This window comes from Zophobas morio, unplaced genomic scaffold, assembly GCF_036711695.1.
Source record: "Zophobas morio isolate AGI-343-1 ecotype UQ-CSIRO unplaced genomic scaffold, CSIRO_AGI_Zmor_V1 ptg000012l, whole genome shotgun sequence".
In the NCBI taxonomy this organism is placed as follows: Eukaryota; Metazoa; Arthropoda; class Insecta; order Coleoptera; family Tenebrionidae; genus Zophobas; species Zophobas morio.
The window spans coordinates 12153956-12178757 of NW_026972117.1; the positions used below are offsets into that span (position 1 = coordinate 12153956).

Genomic DNA, 24802 nt, shown 5'->3' on the forward strand with positions numbered 1-24802 from the left:
TGTTCTCAATTTTTAATTTTTCAACTTCTCGAATCTTTCATTTTTATTTTACACTTTTTCGATTTTTTCAATGTTTCGATTTCATAGTTTGTTTTTTTCAAATGTTTGTTTCTTCATTTTCCGGTTTGAGATTTTCAATTTTCCATGTTTTTGTTTCTTAATTTTTTAGATTTTGCAATTTTTCAGTTTCAAATATCTCAAGTTTACAATGTTTAATTTTTTAAGTTTTGACTTAAATTTTTCATTTCTTCAAATTTTCGATGTGTACTTAATTGTTGTTTTCATCTTTTTATTTTCTTTATTTTTACAATTTTTAGATTTTTCAGCTTCCGTTTTTATATATATTTTTTTCTATTTAAATTTTTGCAATGTTTCTTAAATTTCTCGATTTGCAATTTTTCAAATTTTCATTTTTTCGTTTCTTCATCTCTTCCAATTATCAGTTTACCGATTTTCCAACTTTTGGATGTTCCAATTTTTGGATTTTTCACTTTTCCGAATTTTCAAGTCTAAATTTTGCAGCTTTTCAATTTTTCAACTTTCGAACTTCCCACTGATCAGATTCGGGAATTTTTCGATTTGATTTTCTCGAGCCTTCAATTTTTGCATTTTTCGATTTGCAATTTTTCGTTTCGGGTATCATTTTCTTAATTTTTTCAATTATTCCATTTTTCAACACATTTTCCTGTTTGTTCTATTTTAATTTTTTCAATTTTTCGTTTCTGTATTTTCTCAATTTGCGATTTTTCTATTCTTGTTTTTTTTTGTTTCTTGAGTTTGCAATTTTTCGAATCAAAATTTCTTGGGCTTTTAATTTTTCGATTTTTTAATTTTTCAATTTTTCGATTTTTAATTTTTTTTCATTTCTTCAATTTTTCGATTTGCAATTTTTCCGTCTTTGATTTATTTGTTTCTTCAGTTTTGAAGTTTTGCAATTTTTCGATTAAAATTTCTGGAATTTTCCAATTTTTTAATTTTGCTTTTTTCGCCGTTTTTCGCATTTATTTTACTTTCTTTTATCCTTTTTTTTGTCGCTCGATTTTTAATCATTCTGGGTACTTTTTTTGTCTTTTTTTCGTCGCATTTTTTGCCATTGTTTTTTTAGATGTTTTTCATTGCGATTTCTATCCTTTTTTAACCCCCTTTTCGCTTCTTTTTTGTTGTCTTTTCTAAACCTATTTCTTTGTATTTTTCTGGTTTTCGTATTTTAATTCGCGCTTGGTGAACGTTTTTAGCGGTTTTTTTGTATATTTTTTTGTTGCCCCTCTTTTTTAGATTCATTGTCGTCCTTTTTTTTCGCCGTTTTTGACGTCTATTTTACTTTTTCTTCTTATCGCCCTTTTTTTAATCATTTTGTATCATTTTTTTCACCGTTCTTTTGTCTTTTTCCTGTTACAATTTTTGCTATCGTTTTTATGATGTCTTTTCTTGCGTTTTCTAACCCTTTCTAACCCCTTTTTCGCCTCTTTTTTGTGGTCTTTTTAACCTATTTCTTTATTTTCATTAGCCTTTTTACTTCCCGAGCGTAAGCAAAGGAAGTATTGTAATCGAGTCCGTCGGCCGACTCTCTACTTTTACGTTTTCTCGATCTTTCATGACCCCTAGAAGACGAAGAAATAGGTCTCCCATTTCCGTCTGTCTGTCCGTCTGTCCGTCTGTCCGTCTGTCCGTCCGTCTGTCCGTCTGTCCGTCTGTCCGTCCGTCTGTCCGCCTGTCCGTCTGTCCGTCCGTCTGTCCGTCTGTCCGTCCGTCTGTCCGTCTGTTGTCCCGGATTTTTATTAGACAGATAATCTCCGAAAGTACTCGACCGATTGTTGTGAAATTTTGTACTTATATTAAGAATATCATGTAGATGGTAAAACGCTAACCAAAATTTGTCTAATTATCCCCACCACTAATGCGATGACGTCACTTCAAAATTGTACATAGTAAATGGGTTTTCAATTGTATAAAATAACATAGTCCTACACATGTAGTTTACAACTCCGAATCGACTTTTCACCCGAAACGTCCAGATTTTTGGAAAAAAAATCAAAATTATAAAACAACATTTTGAAATTTAATTTTTAATCTGCTAACCAGAATGCTTTGAAATGTTGCAGATGTTTTAAGGCTATAAAGAGCATCATAAATCTTTAGTCAAAAAATATTTGCTTACCCCCTCCAAAAACTTGATGACGTCAGCTCAAAAGTTTGTGGAATAAATCATATCTAAAATGTACAAAATATGATGAGTCTGTACTTGTGATCTATCACTCCATTCATATTTTTTGGATTTGCATATACAGGGTGACTCAAAAAAATTAATGAATGCGTAAATATATTTTATTGATTTAATCAGGAACTACAAAACCGAATGCTCTGAAATCTTGCAGATGTTTTAAGGTCATAAAGAGCATAATAAATGTTTAGTCAAAATATATTTGCTTATCCCCTCCAAAAACTTGATGACGTCAGCTCGAAAGTTTGCCGAATAAATCTTATCTAAACTGTACAAAATATGATGAGTCTGTACTTGTAATTTATCACTCCATTCATATTTTTTGGATTTGCATATACAGGGTGATTCAAAAAAATTAATGAATGCGTAAATTTATTTTTTCGATTTAATCATGAACTGCAAAACCGAATGCTTTGAAATCTTGCAGATGTTTTAAGGTTATAAAGAGCATATTAAATGTTTAGTCAAAATACATTTGCTTATCCCCTCCAAAAAATTGATGACGTCAGCTCGAAAGTTTGCCGAATAAATCATATCTAAAATGTACAAAATATGATGAGTCTGTACTTGTGATCTATCACTCCATTCATATTTTTTGGATTTGCATATACAGGGTGACTCAAAAAAATTAATGAATGCGTAAATTTATTTTACTGATTTACTCAGAAACAACAAAACCGAATTCTTTGAAATCCACTGCGAAAAAAAAAAACATAATAGGCATGCAGTCGTCACGTTTCCGACAGCGAGGGAAGTACTGTCGAAACTCTTTAGACCAATTTTCTTTCTTGTTTTAACTTCTTGTTTTTGCATTTTAGGTCGCTCCTTGTGGACCTTTTTTCGTCTACTTTTCTCGTTCTTTTTATCGTCCCTTTTTTAATCAATTTATGTTCTCTCCTTTTTGTCGCCTTTTTTGCCCCAGTTTTTGTGATGTATTTTGTTGTATTTTCCATCCTGTTTAAAGCCCTTTTTCATCTCTTTTTTGTCGTCCTTTTTACCCTGTTTATTTGTTTTTTTTTGTTTTAGACTCCTTGTCTTAGCATTTTAAGTCGCTCTTTTTGGACCTTTTTTGGTGTACTTTTTGTCTTTTTTTGTATCATTTTGTGTCCTCTTTTTTTAGATTTTTTGTTGTGCTTTTTTCTTTCGCCGTTTTTTTGAATTTATTTCATTTCCTTTTTATCCCTTTTTTGTCGCTCCTTTTTTAATCACTCTGTGTACTTTTTGTCACTTCTTTTGTCATTTTTCTTGTCGCATTTTTTGTCATTGTTTTTTAGATATTTTTAATTGCGTTTTCTACCCTTTTTTAACCCCCTTTTTTAGCGTTTTCTTTGTCTTTTTTTGTATATTTTTGTTTTGTCCTTTTTTCAAGGTTTTTTGTTTTCGCCGTTTGTGCGTCTATTTTACTTTTTATTTTTATCGCTCCTTTTTTCATCAGTTTGTGTCCTTTTTTTGACATTTTTCCTCTTTTTCCTGTCGCATTTTTGCCATCGTTTTTGTGATGTCTTTTGTTGCTTTTTTTATTCCTTTTTGGTTGTCTTCTTTAACCTTTTTCTTTGTATTTTTAGCCTTTTTTCGCTTGTTTTAGACTCATTGTGGACCTATTTTGGTGTTCTTTATGTGCCTTTTTTTTGTCCCTCTTTTTTCAGGTTTATTGTCGTTCTTTTTTTCTCCGATTTTTGCGTCTATTTTATTCTTTTTTTATCGCCTTTTTTGTCGATTCTTTTTTAATCATTTTGTGTCCTTTTTTGTCACCATTTTTTTTTTTATATTTTTCCTGTAGTATTTTTTCCATCGGTTTGTGGATGCATTTTATTGTCTTTTTTATCTTTTTTAAGCCCCTTTTCACCTCGTTTTTGTTGTCTTTTTAACCTATTCCTTTGTATTGTTTTAGCCATTTTTTGCTTGTTTTAGATTCTCTGTTTTTGTATTTTAAGCCGTTCTTTGTGAACCTTTTTCAGCATTTTTTTTGTGTCTTTTTTTGTATAATTTTTTTGTAGACCTTCTTTTGCAGTTTTTCCGTCTATTTTACCACTTCTTGTTATCGCCTCTTTTTTTTGTTACCCTTTCTAAATGTTTTTGTGTCTTTTTTGTCTTTTCCTTATCGCTTTTTCGCATGGTGCTCTTGTTAACGTTTTTTACCCTTAAACCATTTTTTAATTTATTTCTTTGTATTTTTTGACCTTCTTTGGTTTGTTTTAGTCGCCTTGTTTTCGCATTTTAGGTCCCTATTGTGGACCTTTTTGGTGTTCTCTTTGTGACTGTTTACTTCCCGAGCGTAAGCTAAAGTAATCTAGAAATCAAGTCCATCGGGCGAGTTCCCAATTTCATGTTTTCTCGACGTTTCATGACCCCTAGATTATGAAAAAAATGGTCTCCCATTTCCGTCCGTCTGTCGTCTGTTTGTCGATTTTTATTAGGTATAGATAATCTCCGAAACTATTGGACCGATTGTTGTCAAATTTTGTATGTATATTGGGAATACGCACGTTTTTATTTAATAATGATATGAATTTCCACCTGACATTTTTTCTATATATAAACATAAACACTTCAAGTTAAGCATGTCATTGTAGCTGAGAGGACATTTTTTCCCGTTTGTTATCTGCTGCACATATATTTTATATTGACCGTAGGGGTGCGACTTCCTCTTGGAATTTTTATAGAGGTTATCACGAAACAAAAATTGCAAAATAAAATATCTCCAGAGGGTGATTTTGGTGTACTTCAGGGATTTATGTTGTGACAATCATTATTTTCTGTTCTTGTTGATGAGTGAATCGATAACCAATAAAATGCGTCTGAAAAATTCATGTTTGCATTAGCTTCGGGAAAATTATGTCTTAATAATTAATAATTCTCTAGCTAAAAGCGAATATGCTAGATAGTTTTGATTAAAATTAGTAATAAATTCTATGAAAGGATACATTACATTAATTGCACGAGAATAATTTAGAATGGACAAATCTGATTTCAATTTGAATTATGAAAGAAGCATTAGAATGTAGAGTGGAAATACTTGGGGAAGATCACATCACTGAAACGACTCAGTACGTTTGAAAATATTGTTAATTGTTTTCGTGATATTTAGCTCCGCGTTTTTTTTCCCTTCGAATTATTATGTGCTTTTGTCACTTATCTCTAACACTAGATTCGTACACGCTATAAAACGGTTAATAAATGCTCTCATTACCGTTAAATTCCCCCAAACAATATCCCGTCGACATCAAACGCAAATGCCCACTCTAGGTACGCACCGTTGAAAAAACACAAAACCCTCCTCCGGCCGCTTTCGACGCGAAATCGATCCAATTCCAGTTGTTTTTAATCAAATCCTGAATGATAAACTTCCGTAATATATTTGAAATACCCGATTTCGCCCCATCCCGTGTAATGAAGCTATATTCCGCCGACATTAATTTTAAAATTTCATCTTTGAAACGGTGGGGAATAAATAGAGCGAAAAGTTAAATAAAACAGACATAAATTAGAATACTGTAAACTCCATAAAAGTTGAATCATTCCGAGTAACTTACCTAAAATTTCGACGGTGTGCGTGATTTCCCTCGGTTCGAGTGTGCCGATCTGGCAAACGTAATCGCCCGCATCTTGCGGTCCGGCTTCTTTAATTTCCAAACTGTAGCCATTTACCAGGCTGATACGGGGATCGGGAGATACTTTCACGTTGCCGGCCGACAGAACGGCGATGCCTTTTTTCCAGGCTAGCACGTACGGACCTGAAAAACAACACACGCAAGTGAGAAATTTGCCGCATTAATCTAAGAAACTTTAATTTTAAAATCTCCGAACAACCAACGTTTTCTGTGCTACATTTATTTATTACTTATTAGCATTTGTTACTAAACTAAAACACAATATAACATCTCATCCATCCCCGCTAAGCACTCCATGACGTCACTTCAAATTTCGTTATTTAGCAAACGTCATTTCCAAGTAGTTTCGCGTTCAAATTTGATAGACCGCTCTCGCAATGTCAGTTTCGTCACGTTGCCGGCCGTTAGAGCCCCTTTTCCCGGCTAGCACGTACGGACCTGAAGAATAGAACAGACACAAATAAGAAATATTGCCGTGCCAATTTAACGGAGTTTAACTTTAAAGAGGGATGGAACACCCCGCTAACCTACTCGATCTAAAGTTGAAACGAGGGAATTCGCCCTAAATTGCTTTGCATCTACATTTTTTTATTCACAGACAGTTTCGGGACTCGCGCTCCAAGAGATGTTATAACTCTGGGAGAGATTTTTTCATTAGGCGCGATGTGAGTAATTCGAGCAGGCTATCGTTTATACGAATTTAAGAGAGCTGTTTGGATTGGGGGCGGTGGTTGAGTTTTGTGCACGGTGAACTGTTACGAAACTCCTAACCTAGTTATCTGTTTTAACGAGGACACGTAACTATTTTTAATTAACGGTCGAACGATCGGTTTTGCGGGTTTAAACATGGTGTTTCAATCGTGGGTTTGAGGAGAAAAAGACACGAAAATTAAAAGTATTTATGCCGCAAACTAGATTTATCTTTAATTTTAACATAGAAAATAGTGCGGTGTAAACATTTTTGGACGAAACGGAGATGACAAATTTTAATATGTTTAAAAACAGAAAAAAAAAAACAATTTCAAATTCTTACCATCCCATATTCGACGCCCGACGGACAGATTGATTGAAAAATAAAAAAAATGTTTGCTGAAATTTAATAACCTTTCGTGTTTCTCTTGCTTTATGTTAAAAAAATATACCCTTGTGTGTACTGCTGTTTGTGCTTTTTGTGGTGAAAATATCGGAATTTATTTTCTAATTGAACCACAAATTCAAACGAATTTAGTAGAAAAATATTTTTTTCAGGTATTTTAATTTAAAATCATTAATCATTAGCTACAACTAATAAAGGCAATTTAAAGTAATCTAGCTTTTAGTTTTGGCTTTAAAATGACAGATAAGTAGCAGAAATGGTCACAGGTATATTCAAAAATGCAAAAAATTGCGAAATTTAGGGTCGAAGTGGGTCATGAACACGTGCCGCTTCTCAGTTTTGGACTTGCTAAATGCTTAAGGATAAATACCACACGCATCTGTATAAATGGTTGCCTAAATACTTCATTTATTTTTATTTTCAAAAAAATAAAACTAATCCATTAAAATAAAACGTTTACGAAGTCCCATTGGGTTAACAAGACATAACAGTTAAAGAGAAGAAGAGAATTACTGTAATTTATACTTGAAAAACGTTAAAACAATGAAAACGACGACTTTAAATGACCGGTTAGAACTGACATTAATGACAATTGACAACTGTCGTAATGAAGCATAATTTTAGCGAAGCGGGATTTTTCAAATCCATGGCCAACTACACCCTTAGAATCATTGATAAAAACCCTGTAGATAATAGCAATCACAGTAAAAGGAAAAAAGAGTATGCCATGAGTTTCGACGTTCATGTCATGTATTAGAAACTCGATGAGTTCATAATTCCTTACTTTAAATTCTTAAATGTTCTTAGTATTAATATTATTATTAAGTAGAGTATTATACAATTTTGATTGTTTTGTGAAAATCTGAATAACAAGTGCAAAAAATCAAGCGGATTCATAAACCATAAGTACAGGATTATGTTATTTTATGAAATTCTACCATGCAAAAGTTTTAAATGACGTCACAAAATTGTTGGTTAGGATGCTCACATAAGTTTTGATTAGCTTTGACTATCTGCATGATATTCGTAAAATACCCATGAAATTTGACCAGAATCAGTCCAGTAGTTTCGGTGAAAATCTGTTTGTCCTTTTTGTCTCAATATGAAATTTATCGACATACCTAACACTCTCTCTTCGTTCGATTAAATAAGTGAAGTTTTTTTAAATCGTAGACTTTACCACTTGCTAAACTAAAATCCAATTTTCATCTCATTGTAAAAAAAATAAACCAATGAAATTAAAAACGGAGGTGGGAGGAGTTAGTTTTACCTTTTTGTCTGGATTTCAGGGTTTATCAATATAAATTCAACTTTTCGTCCAATAAAATGAGTGATCAATAAAAAAACCGGGTGGGTGGGCGGGGCCACTTTGAAAATTCTTTTAAATCGTCGACTTTACCACTTGCTAAAATAAAAACCAATTTTCATTTCGCAGCACATAAAATACGCTAATGAAATTTAAAAACGGAAGTAGGTGGGATTAGTTTTACTTTTTTTGTCTAGATTCTACTGTTTATTGGTATAGAAGTTTTTTTCGACCAATAAAATGAGTGATCAATAAGAAAACCGAGTGGGTGGGCGGGGCCACTTTGAAGATTCTGTTAAATCGTTGATTTTACCACTTGCTAAAATAAAAACCAATTTTCATTTCGCAGTACATAAAATAAGCCAATGTAATTCAAAAACTGAAGTAGGTGGGGTTAGTTTTAATTTTTTTGTCTAGATTCCACTGTTTATTGATATAAAAGCTTTTTTCGACCAATAAAATGAGTGATCAAAAAGAAAACCGGGTGGGTGGGCGGGGCTACTTTGAAGATTCTTTTAAATCGTTGATTTTACTACTTGCTAAAATAAAAACCAATTTTTATTTCGCAGTACATAAAATAAGCCAATGTAATTCAAAAACGGAAGTAGGTGGGGTTAGTTTTAATTTTTTTGTCTAGATTCCACTGTTTATTGATATAAAAGCTTTTTTCGACCAATAAAATGAGTGATAACTAAGAAAATCGGGTGGGTGGGCGGGGCCACTTTGAAGATTTTTTTAAATCGTCGATTTTACCACTTTGCTGTACATAAAATAAACCAATGACATTAAAAACAGAGGTGGGTGGAGTTAGTTTTACATTTTTGTCTCGATTTCACGATTTATCAATATAAATTCAACTTTTCGTCCAATAAAATCAGTGATCAATAAGAAAACCGGGTGGGTGGGCGGGGCTACTTTGAAGATTCTTTTAAATCGTTGATTTTACCACTTGCTAAAATAAAAACCAATTTTCATTTCGCAGTACATAAAATAAGCCAATGAAATTCAAAAACGGAAGTAGGTGGGGTTAGTTTTACTTTTTTTGTCTAGATTCCACTATTTATTGATATAAAAGCTTTTTTCGACCAATAAAATGAGTGATCAAAAAGAAAACTGGGTGGGTGGGCGGGGCTACTTTGAAGATTCTTTTAAATCGTTGATTTTACTACTTGCTAAAATAAAAACCAATTTTTATTTCGCAGTACATAAAATAAGCCAATGTAATTCAAAAACGGAAGTAGGTGGGGTTAGTTGTAATTTTTTTGTCTAGATTCCACTGTTTATTGATATAAAAGCTTTTTTCGACCAATAAAATGAGTGATAACTAAGAAAATCGGGTGGGTGGACGGGGCCACTTTGAAGATTCTTTTAAATCGTCGATTTTACCACTTGCTAAAATAAAAACCAATTTTCATTTCGCAGTACATAAAATAAGCCAATGAAATTGAAAAACGGAAGTAGGTGGGGTTAGTTTTACGTTTTTTGTCTAGATTCCACTGTTTATTGATATAAAAGTTTTTTTCGACCAATAAAATGAGTGATTAATAAGAAAACCGGGTGGGTGGGCGGGGCCAGTTTGAAGATTCTTTTAAATCTTCGATTTTACCACTTTCTAAAATTAAATGTAATTTTCATCTCACAGTAAACAGAATAAACCAATGAAATTCAAAACCAAAGGTGGGTGGGGTTAATTTTATCTTTTTTGTCTAGATTCTACTATTTATGGACATACCTAACACTCTTTTTCGTTCAATAGAATGAGTGATCAAAAAGAAAACGGGGTGGGTGGGCGGGGCTATTTTGGAGTTTTTTTAAACCGTAGATTTTACCACTTGCAAAAGAAAAATCCAATTTTCATCTTATTATAAATAACATAAACCAATGAAATCAAAAATGGAAGTGGGTGGAGTTAGTTTTACCTTTTTGTCTGGATAAAAGTCTTTTTTCAACCAATAAAATGAGTGATCAAAAAGAGAACCGGGTGGGTGGGCGGGGCCATTTTTTGAGAGCTCATAGAGATTTTTTTTGTAAATAATTTAAAACAATTTTGGGGGACCTTGGTGTTCTATTTTTGGAAAATTGTGTCTTGACCTGTTTCCGAGTTAATTTTGGGACCCTGTTTTTTTTTTAAATTTAAAACAGTCTTCAGGTTCTAGGGATTCCTTGAAAGAATTTGAAAGTGCCTTGGAGCCTCTAGTGGGTTTTCTTCTAATAATTTAATTAAATTTCTAAGAGGATACGTCATTTGCTAAAATCACTCTTATCTTAACAGATACTAGCCCCGCCCACCCACCCAGTTCTCATTCCAACGATTTTATAATATAATGTAATCTGATTGAGTGTTGTCGCCTCTATTTGTTTTGTTTTTTTTGAAGTTTTACTAGTGTGGAGTTTTTTTTAAGACCCTGTGTAAATTATACCTTCTTTTCCAAATATGTATATAAAATTACATTTTCACGATTCTATCTTTTTCTTTGAATATATTTTCCTGTTTTTTTTCCGATTCTTTAATTATTTTGTGTACAATTTTAGTTGTTTTACGAAAATTTGAATACCGAATGTAAAAAATCAGGCGGATTCATAAACCATAAGTACAGGAGTATGTTATTTTATGAAATTTAGATAGCATTTATCATGCACAATTTTTAGGTGGCGTCACAAAATTGTTGGTGAGGATGCTCACATAAGTTTTGGTTAGGTTTGACTATCTATTCGATATTATAATAAATAAAACGCCCATGAAATATGACAACAATCAGTCCAGTACTTTCGGTAAAAATCTGTTTAGTTGTCCTCTTTGTTCTGAGTATGAATACACACTAATGTTTTCTATCTTTGTTTACGGTTATTTATTTAACTACTTCACTACTACAGGTCCTTCCTCAAATTTTATTTTACCTTGTGAACTGAAAATTTGTATTTCTCTTTCGTTTTCGTATTTTTCTGTGGTCTTCTTTCACTCTTTTTCTTCCTTTATTTTACTTACTCGAGTAATTAGAAGCTCTGATTCTATTTTCTATATTGATCGTCTTATTTTTTTTTTCAACTTTAACTTGATGTGCAAATTTTTTTTAGACCCGGTTTCATTTACCTTTTTTTCCAAATATGTATACAACATTATATTTTCAAGATTTTTTTCTTTGCCTTTTAATATATTTTGCTGTTTCATTTCCAATTCTTTAATTACGTTGTGTATTTTCAAACCCAACTTTGATATTTTTACCCTCTTTTTGAAACACAATTTCTTGAATTTTGTTTTTTTGTTTTGTGTTTTTATTTCGTATTTCTCTTTATCTTTTGTATTTTTGAATGTTCTTCCTTTCTGTCTGAGTCTTCATTTACTTTATTTAACTTACTTGAGTCAATTAGAGGTTTTGATTCTATTTTCTATATTGATTATCTTTATCATTTCTGTTTTTCTACTTTCACTGGACGTGGAGAATTCTTTTGTGAAAATTAGTTCAGTATTATTTTTTGCTAAACTTGAAGTCAAAATAATATTTTCAAAATTTTATCTTTCTTTTTTAAGATATCTTCCTGTTCTTTTCCAATTCTTTAATTATTTTGCGTACTTTCAAAGACAACTTTGATTTTAGGTAGAGTATTATACAGTTTTAATAGTTTTACGAAAGTTTTAATACCAAATGTAAAAAATCAGGCGGATTCATAAACCGTAAGTACAGGAGTGTGTTATTTTAAGAAATTTAGAAAGCATTTACCAAGCACAATTTTTAGGTGACGTCATAAAATTGTTGGTGAGGATGCTCAGATAAGGTTTGGTTGGGTTTGACTATCTACACGATATTCACAAAATGCCCATGAAATATGACAACAATCAGTCCAGTAGTTTCGACAAAAATCTGTTTAATTGTCCTTTTTGTTCTCAGAATTTAACTACTTTATGATTTCTTCAAATTTTATTTAACCTTGTGAATTAAAAATTTGTATATCTCTTTGTTATTCCTATTTTTCTGTGTTCTTCTTGCACTCTCTTTCTTCCTTTAATTGATCACCTTTATTTATTTATTTTTCAAGTTTTACTGGATGTGGAGATTTTTTTTAAAACCGTATTTCATTTACCTTTTTTTTCATGTATATGCTTATATTTTGACTTTTTCTCGATATACGTAGTCGTCTTCAGAACAAGAAACTTAAAACATAGCCCTAAATAGCTGTTGAAAAATATTACCATATTTTTTTTTTATTTTTCACAAGTATGTTGGTTCATAAAATTTAAATAGAATTCACACGATATTCCTAAATCACTTATAAAATTTGAGTTGGGTTTCGGAGGTTGTCTGTCTCATAAAAATCGACGTAGGCAGACAAGCGCAAACGGAAGACCTATTTTTTCATACCCTAGGGGTCATGAAATGTAGAGAAAACGAGTAGCCATCCACCGGAGGGATTTTAGTAATTTTTAATTTATAATTGTTTAGTTTATAGTTGGTTTGAATTCTTTTAGATGTGAATATTGTTTATTAAAAGTTTATTTAAATAATGATCAAAACTGAATCTAAGTTTCCATTGTGTATCCAAAAATAAAAAAAAATATGGACTTTCACTTTATAAAATTTTGGAGAATTTCGTATAGAAAGGAAGGAGCTTCCGTGTTTAAAAAAAATGGTCATAGAGAAATAATATAAACCAGGAAATAATAAATCTCGTTTTTTGCTACCTGTCAAGGAAAAATAAAATTAGATATTTGGCAAAATGAGCATATTACAAATACTTTCTTTAGTAATTTCTCTGCAAAGAAATTATTATTATTATTATACAAATTGTAGCAAAATACGTATCTTATTAAAAGCAACAGCACATTTAAGCATATAGTATTGTTTTCCACAGTATTAAGTTTTACGAGGAGCGTTAATTGTACTTAGTAATTATACTTAATTACAATTAGAGAATCGTTTAACGTTAACTTGTCCGATGTAATACTGGTATAAACTTTTGGTAACTAGCATCTGTCCTAGTTCCTTTCAACTTTTAAAATAGTGTCCATTAAAAACGAAGGTACTCATTTAATCCACCCCCGGCCATTTTTGTACGTACACAAAGTTCGTAAAAGCTCTGAAATTTATCGCCTGCATTGTTCCCGAATCGTAGTATTGCGGAGAAAAGCTGCAACACCGTTGCACTGGTGCCACAGTGGCCACATCGTTGTTCCTTGATTAAAAATTTTAAATTTCATTTAGGAAATTTACGCCGTCCCACAATAAGGATTAAATGTTAATTGCGCTCCTCCGCAACCGGATGGCGAAAAAGACCACATGCTGCATTAAGTCCTGTCTTTTAGAGGGAGTTCACATGATGAAAATTCCGGAATAAGAAGCAAAATAATAAAAATTATGTGTAGCATAAAAACGCGGAATGGGATGGCTACACGGAAAAGCTTTTTCTTCCCTGTTAAACATTTATCATCTGGAATATTTCCGCGAGATGCGCCCTTTTTACAACTACTCGCCGAAATCAAAAAGAAATTAATACTCGCGTGCTCGCCTGTCGAAGAGAAATTTCACCGGAAAACGAGATGGGCTTTTGTGAATTTTAATAAAAATTTCCAAACTTCGGGTCTCTTTTCCTCAAAATTGTTCTAAACTTTATAATGGAAGTTGCGCACTTCTTGTTTATGTATTTTCTGACAATTACCGCCTTGGGATAGCTCATTACGTGAAAGAACTTTTAAAGCTGGAAAACTTAGTCGGCCAAAAAATTGTCACACCAAATTCCCGCGCAAGTAATTTCACGGATTGCGTAAACAAATGTACCGTGCTAAATACGACAAACTCTTTTTAATTATGAAAGCATGTCGCCGCCGACGTAATTGATGTTTTAATTAAAATACCACATATCAAAAGCAACGTTCGGAAGGGAAAAGAAAATTAATTCTTTGGAATAATACGCGAAATATGCGCGAAATCTTCACAAATATTTAATCAGGGTTATGACGTCGTTTTTCAACTCTATTATTCCTTGAGTTGGGTGTTGCCACCGCATTGCTGTATTGCGATTTTTTGCCATTTTTCAGACAAAATGTAATCACCAGAAAAACACGGAAACAATAGTAAATCAGCACTGGGTGCAGCTTTAAACAAAGAATACACTAGTGAAAAATGCGGTTCAAACTTGATTCGAATAAGTGCCAAATTAATAATCCTCGATCCTGGACTACATAAAGTAGTCATTTCGTTAAAAGCTTAAATAAAATCTGCAAATGTACACAATTTACTTAATATTACAGTAATTTAATTACATTCTTGCATCACATCTTTCACTAAATTGGACGTGATTTTTGTTGTAGTCTTGGTATTTTATTTAATCTCTGGAGAGATTGACGGCGCGCATTATATTTAATCTAGCTGACATTCCAAACTGGATTTACGTATTACAGAGCCGGAGGGCAAAAATGATACCAGATAGGACTAGAAAGTTTTGAAAAAAATCCTTGTGTATCGTCACCGACATCGTTCACACTCAAACCATTTTTGGGAATTCTGTCAAACTTCTTGAAAAACTCAAAATAAAATAATTACACAATTTATCCGGCTTGTGTTTCTTTAGGGCAGAAGTTTTTTCTAGGCTTACGCATTTTTAAATTCTTGCTGAAAATATTTCTAAAAAAATTACATACCAAAAAAATCTGCAAATGTGATTATTTTTCACTTGATTGTGAGATTGTGAAAAAAGTCATTTGGATTAAAGGTCAATTTCGCTTTGGTTTCTCAGAGTTCCCTAAGTACCAAATCAATTACTTTGACATTTTAAATGTACTTTAAAATAATCCTGATCCTAATAAAACGCTTACCAAAATTTGTAAGTTGTTTACTTTGGATTTAAGGATATTTCGCTGTTTTTAGCAGTATTTCACGGACAGAATTTTGACTTTCACGGTTGGAATCAATACATGATCGTTTTCCGAGTTGGAACTGTGTTAATTGAGTTTTTGGGCTCAACGTTTCGCACAATTTGGTAATTTTTAATAAGGCAAAAGAGTACGGTAACTCAGTACTCACTGCAAAATCCATATTTCCTTGCAAAAACCATTTTAACAATTTTTTAAGTTTCCTGTTATGAAAAGATGGCTATGTATATTAAAAAAAAAGGCCGAATATAAGTCCCGCCCACCCGCGCTGTCTCAATTCTGATTATTTTTTTCTATTCGTTGCAAGCCGAGCGGCTGAGCTTAATTGCAAAATCCTTGTTTTTCTACAAACCACAGTGAGAATTCTTGAAGCATTCTGGAATTATGTCCGGTTTTTTGCATCACCCTGCATAAGCAAATCGAAAAAAAATGAATGCAAATGCAGTAGTTTCAAAAATGTGCGGTAACCGTAAATTTTTATAGAAAAACATGAATTTTGCAAATAAAAGCAAATTGGCATAAATGTGTTAGATCGAGGGTGTAAGAATCATGATATATTGTATTGTAAATAAATGGCAATTTTGTCAAAAGCGGATCAGAAACACTAGTTGGAGTGGTGTTTGTTTGACGAAAAATGTAACAAATGATAAGAAAATACTAATTATAAAATATGGTTATTATCTATTTGGGTTGGTCAAAAAGACAAGTTTTGAAAATTTCTGTTTATTGTTGCATAGTTATAATCACTTTTTTAGTCATATAAAACTTTCATAAAAATGTGGATGACGTCATCGCTATATAATAATAATCATAATACCATAATTAAAATTAATTCCGTGATTTCCTGCAGAAAATCGATGACGTGATCTCAAACAATTAATAAATAAATGCTTACACAGAGTATGTTTTAACGGTTATTTCCAAAATAGTTCTACCAATTCCCCTGAAATTCGATACACAATTAAGCCATTATTAAAACCCAATCATGTGGTAATTTCAGGCATTTATTGACTAAAATACATTTCGAATCAACGTTTTTAAATGAAATTATCGTTAATAGTCACGTAATTTTCTTTTTACTTCCCGAGCGTAAGCTGTTTCATGTTTTCTCGACGTTTCATGATCACCAGAGTACGAAGGAATAGGTCTCCCATTTCCGTCTGTCTAATTTTTATTACTCAGATAATCTTCCAAACTACTAGGGTGATTGTTATTACATTTTGTATGTCTATTAGGAATATCACGTCATCTTAAAATTGTACATAATACTGTATAACATTTTGCAATTTAGTTTTAAAACTGAATGTATAAATGGTCTTTCATTCATGTGTTTGACCTTTTCTCATAAATATTATTTGTTATACATCACTTTAGTTATCCAGCAAACAATTTAACTTCATTGAAACGAGCGGAAACTTTATGAAATGTTAAAAAAAACGAAATCCGACACGATGGCTTTGAGCAGAACCTAAAATATGATATTTCCACAACAAAAAAATCCATTATTATCAAACGAATCCCAGTTGGGACCATTAAGTTCCGTGGCAAAGATCAAGGGTCAGAAATCAAATCATTACACACCCGCAATATTGAGCATATTGAAAAATCACCAAATCCTAAAATTTTAAAACAGCTTTATACGTAGATATTTTTGAAAAGTAGATAAATATAACGTAAGTAAATGTCCTTTTTAAAATCATTTATCGTCGCCAATTTCGTTGACAAACACACACCAAACCAGGAAGATAAATTCTTGAGAGTCACAATATTAAATTCAGCCCGCATTTAATTCATTAGCCTTTTTTGTAACCCCGGACGTGTGCCGTCAAACGTCAAAACCACGCATTTCCAGCCGCCTTCCTGTGACATTTAACTTTTTGCGAGTACATAATGACGTAAATTGAAAAAGCGATCTGGCTTAAAGCAGTCTGGTTAAAAAGTCCATTTTTATCCAGATTATGGACATAACTCATCCCTTTAATTGGGCACCGCGTTCCGCTCCTTCCCGGGTCCCTAGCCACATGCTATAGCGACTTGTTTGCGAAATAATGAACTTCATAAATTTACCTTTCGTCCAGAGAAAAAATGAATGGCTGAGTCTGCAAGAATCGAGATATAAATTTTCGCGCTGGCTTTTATTTTTGCGGTTTCTGTCTCTGCTCATTATTAACTGATAACAACGCCGGGCACTGAGACAGTATCTTCTCATTGTTAGGGTGCTTGTTTTTCGCTCGACTTCTACCTTATCCAAAAGTGAACAAAAGAGGGCATGTTGCTTTTTTCTTTGTGGACGAGTAAATTCAATTAAGTCTGCGACTAAAATTTTTTGCAAAGTTGTTTGAACGTCAGGAAAGTAATTTACCTACTTTTCATAAATGAAAGCCAACTGGAGGAATATTTAACGAGTCGTTGTAAGGCCACATTTGAATGTTTTATTTTGACCTTTGATATCGCCAACTGACAATTTCAGGTTTAAATACATTTGAAGATTAATACTTATCTATAATTATAAACCGTTCAGAGTGTTTTTAGACAAAAATGAGCCATCACATTTTTTCTTCACGTTGGCTAAACTGATTAATTGACAAAACGGTTTGTCTGTCAGTGGGGCAGATTGACGTTCACTTGAGGCTAATTTTCCACATTTAGGGTGCCTTAAAAATCATTTGAAAGAATGACAACGCTTAAATGTCAATATATATTTTTCTCTGTGTCTTTCTGACCTGAAGAACACGATTACTTAAGACCATGTTTCCCATTGAATTTTCTTCTAAAAAAATAAGCATTTTGCAATTAAGCTTCGCCTCCTGGCTTACGACGAATAAAAAAATTATCATAATTGAGATAGGGTGGGTGGGCGGGGTCTATATTTTACAACAAGAACCTTAACACATGTGAAAATGGTTTTGTATGGAAATATATATTTTGCTATTACGCTCCGCCTCTCGTTTAACAACAAATGAAGAATTCATCACAACTGAGATCTGGACGAGTGGGTCTTGCTTAATCTTTTTTTTGTTTTTAATATATATAATTTTCATTGATCAACACGATTGTTATATATGTTTACAGTTTCTTATTGGGAAAAGAAGACTTCTATATTAAGAAAAAATGAACAACAAATATAAACCCCGCCCACCCACCCTGTCTCAATTGTGATTATTATTTTTTTATTCATCGTGAGGCCAGGGGCAAAGCTTAGCTGCAAAATCCGCATTTCTCTACAAGAAATTACCATGTGAAATATGTTTTGACGGGGTAAAATTTTGTAGATGAATATGGATTTTGCAATTAAACTCCGCCCCTCGATCTGGCTAGGAATGAAAAACTCATCACAATTGGGATCGGGACGGGTGGGTGGGGCTTAATCTTTGCCTTTTTTTTTTTGCTCATAACGTAGAGTTTTCTTTAAGGAACACGTTTACTTAAGAACATGTATCACATAGCATTTTATTATAAAAAAAATTAGCATTTTGCAATTAACCTTCGCGTAATGGCTCACGATGAAAAAAAAATTATCACAATTGAGATAGGGTGGGTGGGCGGGGTTTATATTTTGCAACAAGAAACTCAAAACACGTGCAAATGGTTCTGTAGGGAAATATATATTTTGCTATTACGCTCCTCCCCTCGGTCTAACAACGAATGAACAATTCATCACAACTGAGGTCGGGACAAGTGGGTTGTGCTTAATTTTTTTTTTCTTTAATATATATATACAGTTTTCCTTGAGCAACACGATAGTTATACATGATTTCAGTTTCTTATTGGAAAAAGAAGGCTTCGTATATTAAGAAAAAACGAACAACAAATATTAGCCCCGCCCACCCACCCCGTCCCAATTGTGAGGATTTTTTTTATTCATCGTGAGCCGAGGGGCAAAGCTTAGCTGCAAAATCCGCATTTGTCTACAAGAAATTATCATGTGAAATATGTTTTGACAGGGTAAAATTTTGTACAGCAATATGGATTTTGCAATTAAACTCCACCCCTCGGTCTGGTTACGAATGAAAAACTCATCATAATTGAGATCAGGACAGATGGGTGGGGCTTAATCTTTTGCCTTTTTTTGCTCAAAACATATAGTTTTCTTTAAAGAACACGATTACTTAAGAATTATTTCACATCGCATTTTCTTATATAAAAAAAGCATTTTGCAATTGAGCTTTACCTTCTGGCTCACGACAAATAAAAAAATCAGAATTGAGATAGGGTGGGTGGGCGTTGTTTATATTTGCTTCATTTATCGTACGATGCATTCCTTTCGTAACAAGGAACTGAAAACATGTGAAACTAGTTTTGTAGAGAAATATATATTTTGCTATTACGCTCCGCCCCTCGATCTAACAAGGAATGAAAAATTCATCACAACTGAGATCGGGACAGGTGGGTTGAGCTTAATTTTTTTTTTTTGTTTAATATATATACAGTTTTCCTTGAGCAACGCGATAGTTATACATGATTTCAGTTTCTTATTGGAAAAAGAAGACTTCGTATATTAAGGAAAAATGGCCAACAAAATATAAACCCCGCCCACCCACCCCGTCTCAAACTTGATGATTTTTTTTTCATCGTGAGCCAAGGGGCAAAGCTTAGCTGCAAAATCCTCATTTCTCCACAAGAAATTACCATGTGAAGTATATTTTAAAACGGTAAAATTTTGTAGAGGAATATGGATTTTGCAATTAAACTCCGCCCCTCGGTCAGGTTACGAATGAAAAACTCGTCATAACTGAGATCGGGACAGATGGGTGGGGCTTAATCTTTAGCCTTTTTTTGCGCAAAACATAGTTTTCTTTAAAGAACACGATGCTTAAGAACTATATCACATAGCATTTTCTTATATAAAAAAAGCATTTTGCAATTGAGCTTCGCCTCCTGGCTCACGACGGATAAAAAAAAATCAGAATTGAGATAGGGTGGGTGGGCGGGGTTTATATTTGCTTCATTTATCGTACGATGCATTCCTTTCGTAACAAGGAACTGAAAACATGTGAAAATAGTTTTATAGAGAAATATATATTTTGCTATTACGCTCCGCCCCTCGGTCTAACAAGGAATGAAAAATTCATCACAACTGAGATCGGGACGGGTGGGTTGTGCTTAATTTTTTTTTTTTTGCTTTATATATATACAGTTTTCCTTGAGCAACACGATAGTTATACATGTTTACAGTTTCTTATTGGGAAAAGAAGACTTCTATATTAAGAAAAAATGAACAACAAATATAAGCCCCGCCCACCCGCCCCGTCTCAATTGTGATGATCTTTTTTATTCATCATGAGCCGAGGGGCAAAGTTTAGGTGCAAAATCAGCATTTCTCTACAAGAAATTACCATGTGAAATATGTTTTGACAGGGTAAAATTTTGTAGAGGAATATGGATTTTGCAATTAAACCCCGCCCCTCGATTTGGCTAGGAATGAAAAAACCTCGGGACGGGTGGGTGGGGCTTAATCTTTGCTCTTTTTTTTGCTCAGAACCTATAGTTTTCTTTAAGGAACACGATTACTTAAGAACATGTATCACATAGCATGTTATAATAAAAAAATAAGCATTTTGTAATTAACCTTCACGTACTGGCTCTCGATGAAAAAAAAATTATCACAATCGAGACAGGGTGGGTGGGCGGGGTTTATATTTTGCAACAAGAAACTTAAAACATGTGCAAATGGTTCTGTAGGGAAATATATATTTTGCTATTACGCTCCTCCCCTCGGTCCAACAACGAATGAACAATTCATCACAACTGAGATCGGGATAGGTGGGTCGTGATTAATCTTTTTTTTTTTTGTTTTTAATATATAGAGTTTCCTTTGAACAACACGATAGTTATATATGTTTACAGTTTCTTATTGGGAATAGAATATTTCTATATTAAAAACAAACGAACAACAAATATAAGCCCCGCCCACCCACCCCGTCTCAATTGTGATGATTTTTTTCATTCATCGTGAGTCGAGGGACAAACTTTAGCTGCAAAATCAGCATTTCTCTACAAGAAATAACCATGTGAAATATATTTTAAAACGTTAAAATTTTGTAGAGGAATATGGATTTTGCAATTAAACTCCGCCCCTCGGTCAGGTTACGAATGAAAAACTCATCATAATTGAGATCGGGACAGATGGGTGGGGCTTAATCTTTTGCTTTTTTTTGCTCAAAACATATAGTTTTCTTTAAAGAACACGATTACTTAAGAATTATTTCACATAGCATTTTCTTATAAAAAAAAGCATTTTGCAATTGAGCTTCGCCTCCTGGCTCACGACAGATAAAAAAAAACATCAGAATTGAAATAGGGTGGGTGGGCGGGGTTTATATTTTGCTTTCTTTGTCGGCTTCCGTTCGCAACAAGGAAGTTAAAACATGTGAAAATGGTTTTGTAGGGAAATATAAATTTTGCTATTGCGCTCCGCTCCTCGGTCTAACAACGAATGAAAAATTCACAACTAAAATCGGGACGGGTGGGTCGTGCATTAATCTTTTTTTTTTAATATACAAGTATATAGTTTTCTTTGAACAACACGATAGTTCTACCCACCCCCTCTTAATTTGGATGATTTTTTTATTCATCGTGTGCCGAGCGGCAAAATTTTCTTGCAAAATACTCATTTCTCGACAAGAATTATATAAACCATTAATTCATCAAAATTTTGATTTTGATTGACAAATAACTAAAAGTTTCATGTAAAATTCCAGTAAAAATGGTAAATGCTCAATTTTGCGACGTACTTTTCTAGTTGATGGAAATGGAAAACTTTGCTTTAAAAGACCGTTGAATCCAGACGTTCCACAGATAAATTTTAGTGATTAAAGTGGATTTTTAGTCAACTTTTCAAAAGCCCAGTTTTTTCAATGTGAGATTTTATGAAATTTTTGACTCTTTTCGAGCACCGTCGAAAATGACCTAAAGGAGTTTTTGCAGATGTCAAGCTCCAAAATTGACTTTCGGCTTCATTTGATCGAAAATTTTTACTATTTTTCTGGAATCGCCAAAATTAAATAAGGCGATTTTTTTTTATTTTTCAAAAATTTTACTCTAAAAACGAATACTTTGAATATTTTCAAAATGTAATATTTTTCTTTGTAAATCAGCAATTTCAGCTCAAGACTGATCATTTTGGCTTGCATTTCTATAATAATCTTACTTTCATTCTGACCGAAAAGGGAAAATAAAATATTAAATAATAAATAAATTAACCAACAACAACCGAAACCAAAACTAAGCTTCTGTTTCTCTCATTTAAGACACGCTAAAATCAGATCGATTTTGGCAAAAGTGATACCCTCTAAGAAACGAGAGGGTGGGTGGGCGGGGCTGATAGCTACCGAGATAAGACTCATTTTGGCAAATGAGATACGTTCTAAGAGAAGAGAGGGTGGGTGGGTGGGGCTAGTGCCTGCTAAGAAACACTGATTTTGGCAGATGACACTCCTTCTAAGAAAAGAGAGGGTGGGCGGGCGGGGCTAGTACCTGCCAAGATAAGACTGATTTTGGCAAATAGCACACCTTCTAGGAAACGAGAGGGTGGGTGGGCGGGGCTAGTAGTTACTAAGATTGATTTTGGCTGAGATACCTTCAAAGAAAAGAGAGGGTGAGTGGGTGGGGCTAATAGCTGCCAAGATAAGACTCATTTTGGCAAATGAGATACCTTCTAAGAGAAGAGAGGGTGGGTGGGTGGGGCCAGTGCCTGCTAAGATAACACTGATTTTGGCAGATGACACTCCTTCTAAGAAAAGAGAGGGTGGGCGGGCGGGGCTAGTACCTGCCAAGATAAGACTGATTTTGGCAAATAGCAGACCTTCGAAGAAACGAGAAAGTGGGTGGGCGGGGCTAGTAGTTGCGAAGATTGATTTTGGCTGAGATACCTTCAAAGAAAAGAGAGGGTGAGTGGGTGGGGCTAATAGCTGCCAAGATAAGACTCATTTTGGCAAATGAGATACCTTCTAAGAGAAGAGAGGGTGGGTGGGTGGGGCTAGTGCCTGCTAAGAAACACTGATTTTGGCAGATGACACTCCTTCTAAGAAAAGAGAGGGTGGGCGGGCGGGGCTAGTACCTGCCCAGATAAGACTGATTTTGGCAAATAGCACACCTTCTAGGAAACGAAAGGGTGGGTGGGCGGGGCTAGTAGTTACTAAGATTGATTTTGGCTGAGATACCTTCAAAGAAAAGAGAGGGTGAGTGGGTGGGGCTAATAGCTGCCAAGATAAGACTCATTTTGGCAAATGAGATACCTTCTAAGAGAAGAGAGGGTGGGCGGTTGGGGCCAGTGCCTGCTAAGATAACACTGATTTTGGCAAATGACACTCCTTCTAAGAAAAGAGAGGGTGGGCGGGCGGGGCTAGTACCTGTCAAGATAAGAGTGATTTTGGTAAATGAAATATCATCTTGGAAAAGAGAGGGCGGGTGGGCGGAACTAATATCTGCTAAGACTGATTTTTGGCAAACGACATATTCTCTAAGAAAATAGAGAGAGGGCTAGTCTCTGCTGAGATAAGAGTGATTTTAGCAAATGACGTATCCTCTAGGAAATTTAATTAAATTATTCTGGCAGTAAAAAGATTCTGAATAAAATTTTGTAAGAAAGTCAAGCGGTGTCAAATCCGGTGACCTAGCGGGCCACTCAATACTACCCTTTTGGCTACCCATTTGCCGGGAAAAGTTTCATTTAAGTACTGTCGTCCAAATTGGGGTGGAGTACCATCTTGTTGAAATCAAATAGTTTTTGCTGATAACTCCGGATTTTGGTAATTGGGGAACAATTCTCTAAGTCTGGGCACTACACATTCCCGAAACAGCCTTAGGTATCTCCCAAAATTTAAATTACCATTAATAAAAACGGACCCAACATTCAGGTTTTCTGGAAATCGTCTTTGTTTAGCTCTTGTACCAAATGGATTTTGTATGGGTGAAACTTTTCCTTTGTCGTTATTAATTGAAGTGATTTTCTGTTAACATTGTGATTCAGCGCTGGTTGTTGCACTGACGGTTTGGGATTTTCTATTGCGTCTAAAAAGACATTAAGGGCATTTTCATCATTTGTAACAGTTTTTGGCCTGCCAAGTTTTGGACGTTTTAGAAAGTATGATGTATCAATGAATTCAGAAAAAAAAGGTCTACTCAAAAATGGGTAACTCCAAAAACATTAATATTATTAGGATTACGTTGCACATATTCAAACTGACATACATGTCCATGTAAAAATATTGAAGACGTCATTACAAAATTTTGTAATGGAAAAAGTCACTTGAAAAAAATGCATAGCATGCTTCTCTACCTTTAATTTAACCTTATATACATATCTCTATTTAAACTAATTAATTAATTTTTTTTAATGTAATTTTTTTGTTCTTTGTGTTGTTAGGTAAAGTTTATTTTTTTTATAATAACTTCTTTTAAATTTTCAACGACCGCCGTTCCGCTGTAGGCCCGAACAGCAAAAACTTATTCTCCAGCCCCCTTAATTCCTATTACAACACAAAATTCACCCCGAAACAAAATAAAAACTCAGTAAAATGTTCAGTAACTCCTCCGCCCATTGCCTCATATCTCTCACGCCACAACACATCCACACATCGATTTTCTCCTCGCTAAACTAATCCAGTCTCAGCGATCGCAATTGATGACAAATCTGGAACAAAACCGGACAAAAACTATATTAATCAGTTTTAGTGCTTTGTCTGCGTAACCGTCGCTTCCA

General features: G+C 33.7%; 1 protein-coding gene across 5 annotated transcripts in view; it reads right to left on the reverse strand.

Moving 5' to 3' along the window:
* Positions 1 to 24802, reverse strand: part of LOC135127782 (limbic system-associated membrane protein) — an 829211-nt gene that overhangs the window by 367895 nt on the left and 436514 nt on the right. For all 5 annotated transcript variants that reach the window (XM_064054398.1, XM_064054399.1, XM_064054400.1 and 2 more), the window contains exon 4: positions 5755 to 5955. In XM_064054398.1, coding sequence (XP_063910468.1) covers positions 5755 to 5955 — 201 coding nt within the window. The remainder of the gene's footprint in view (positions 1 to 5754; positions 5956 to 24802) is intronic.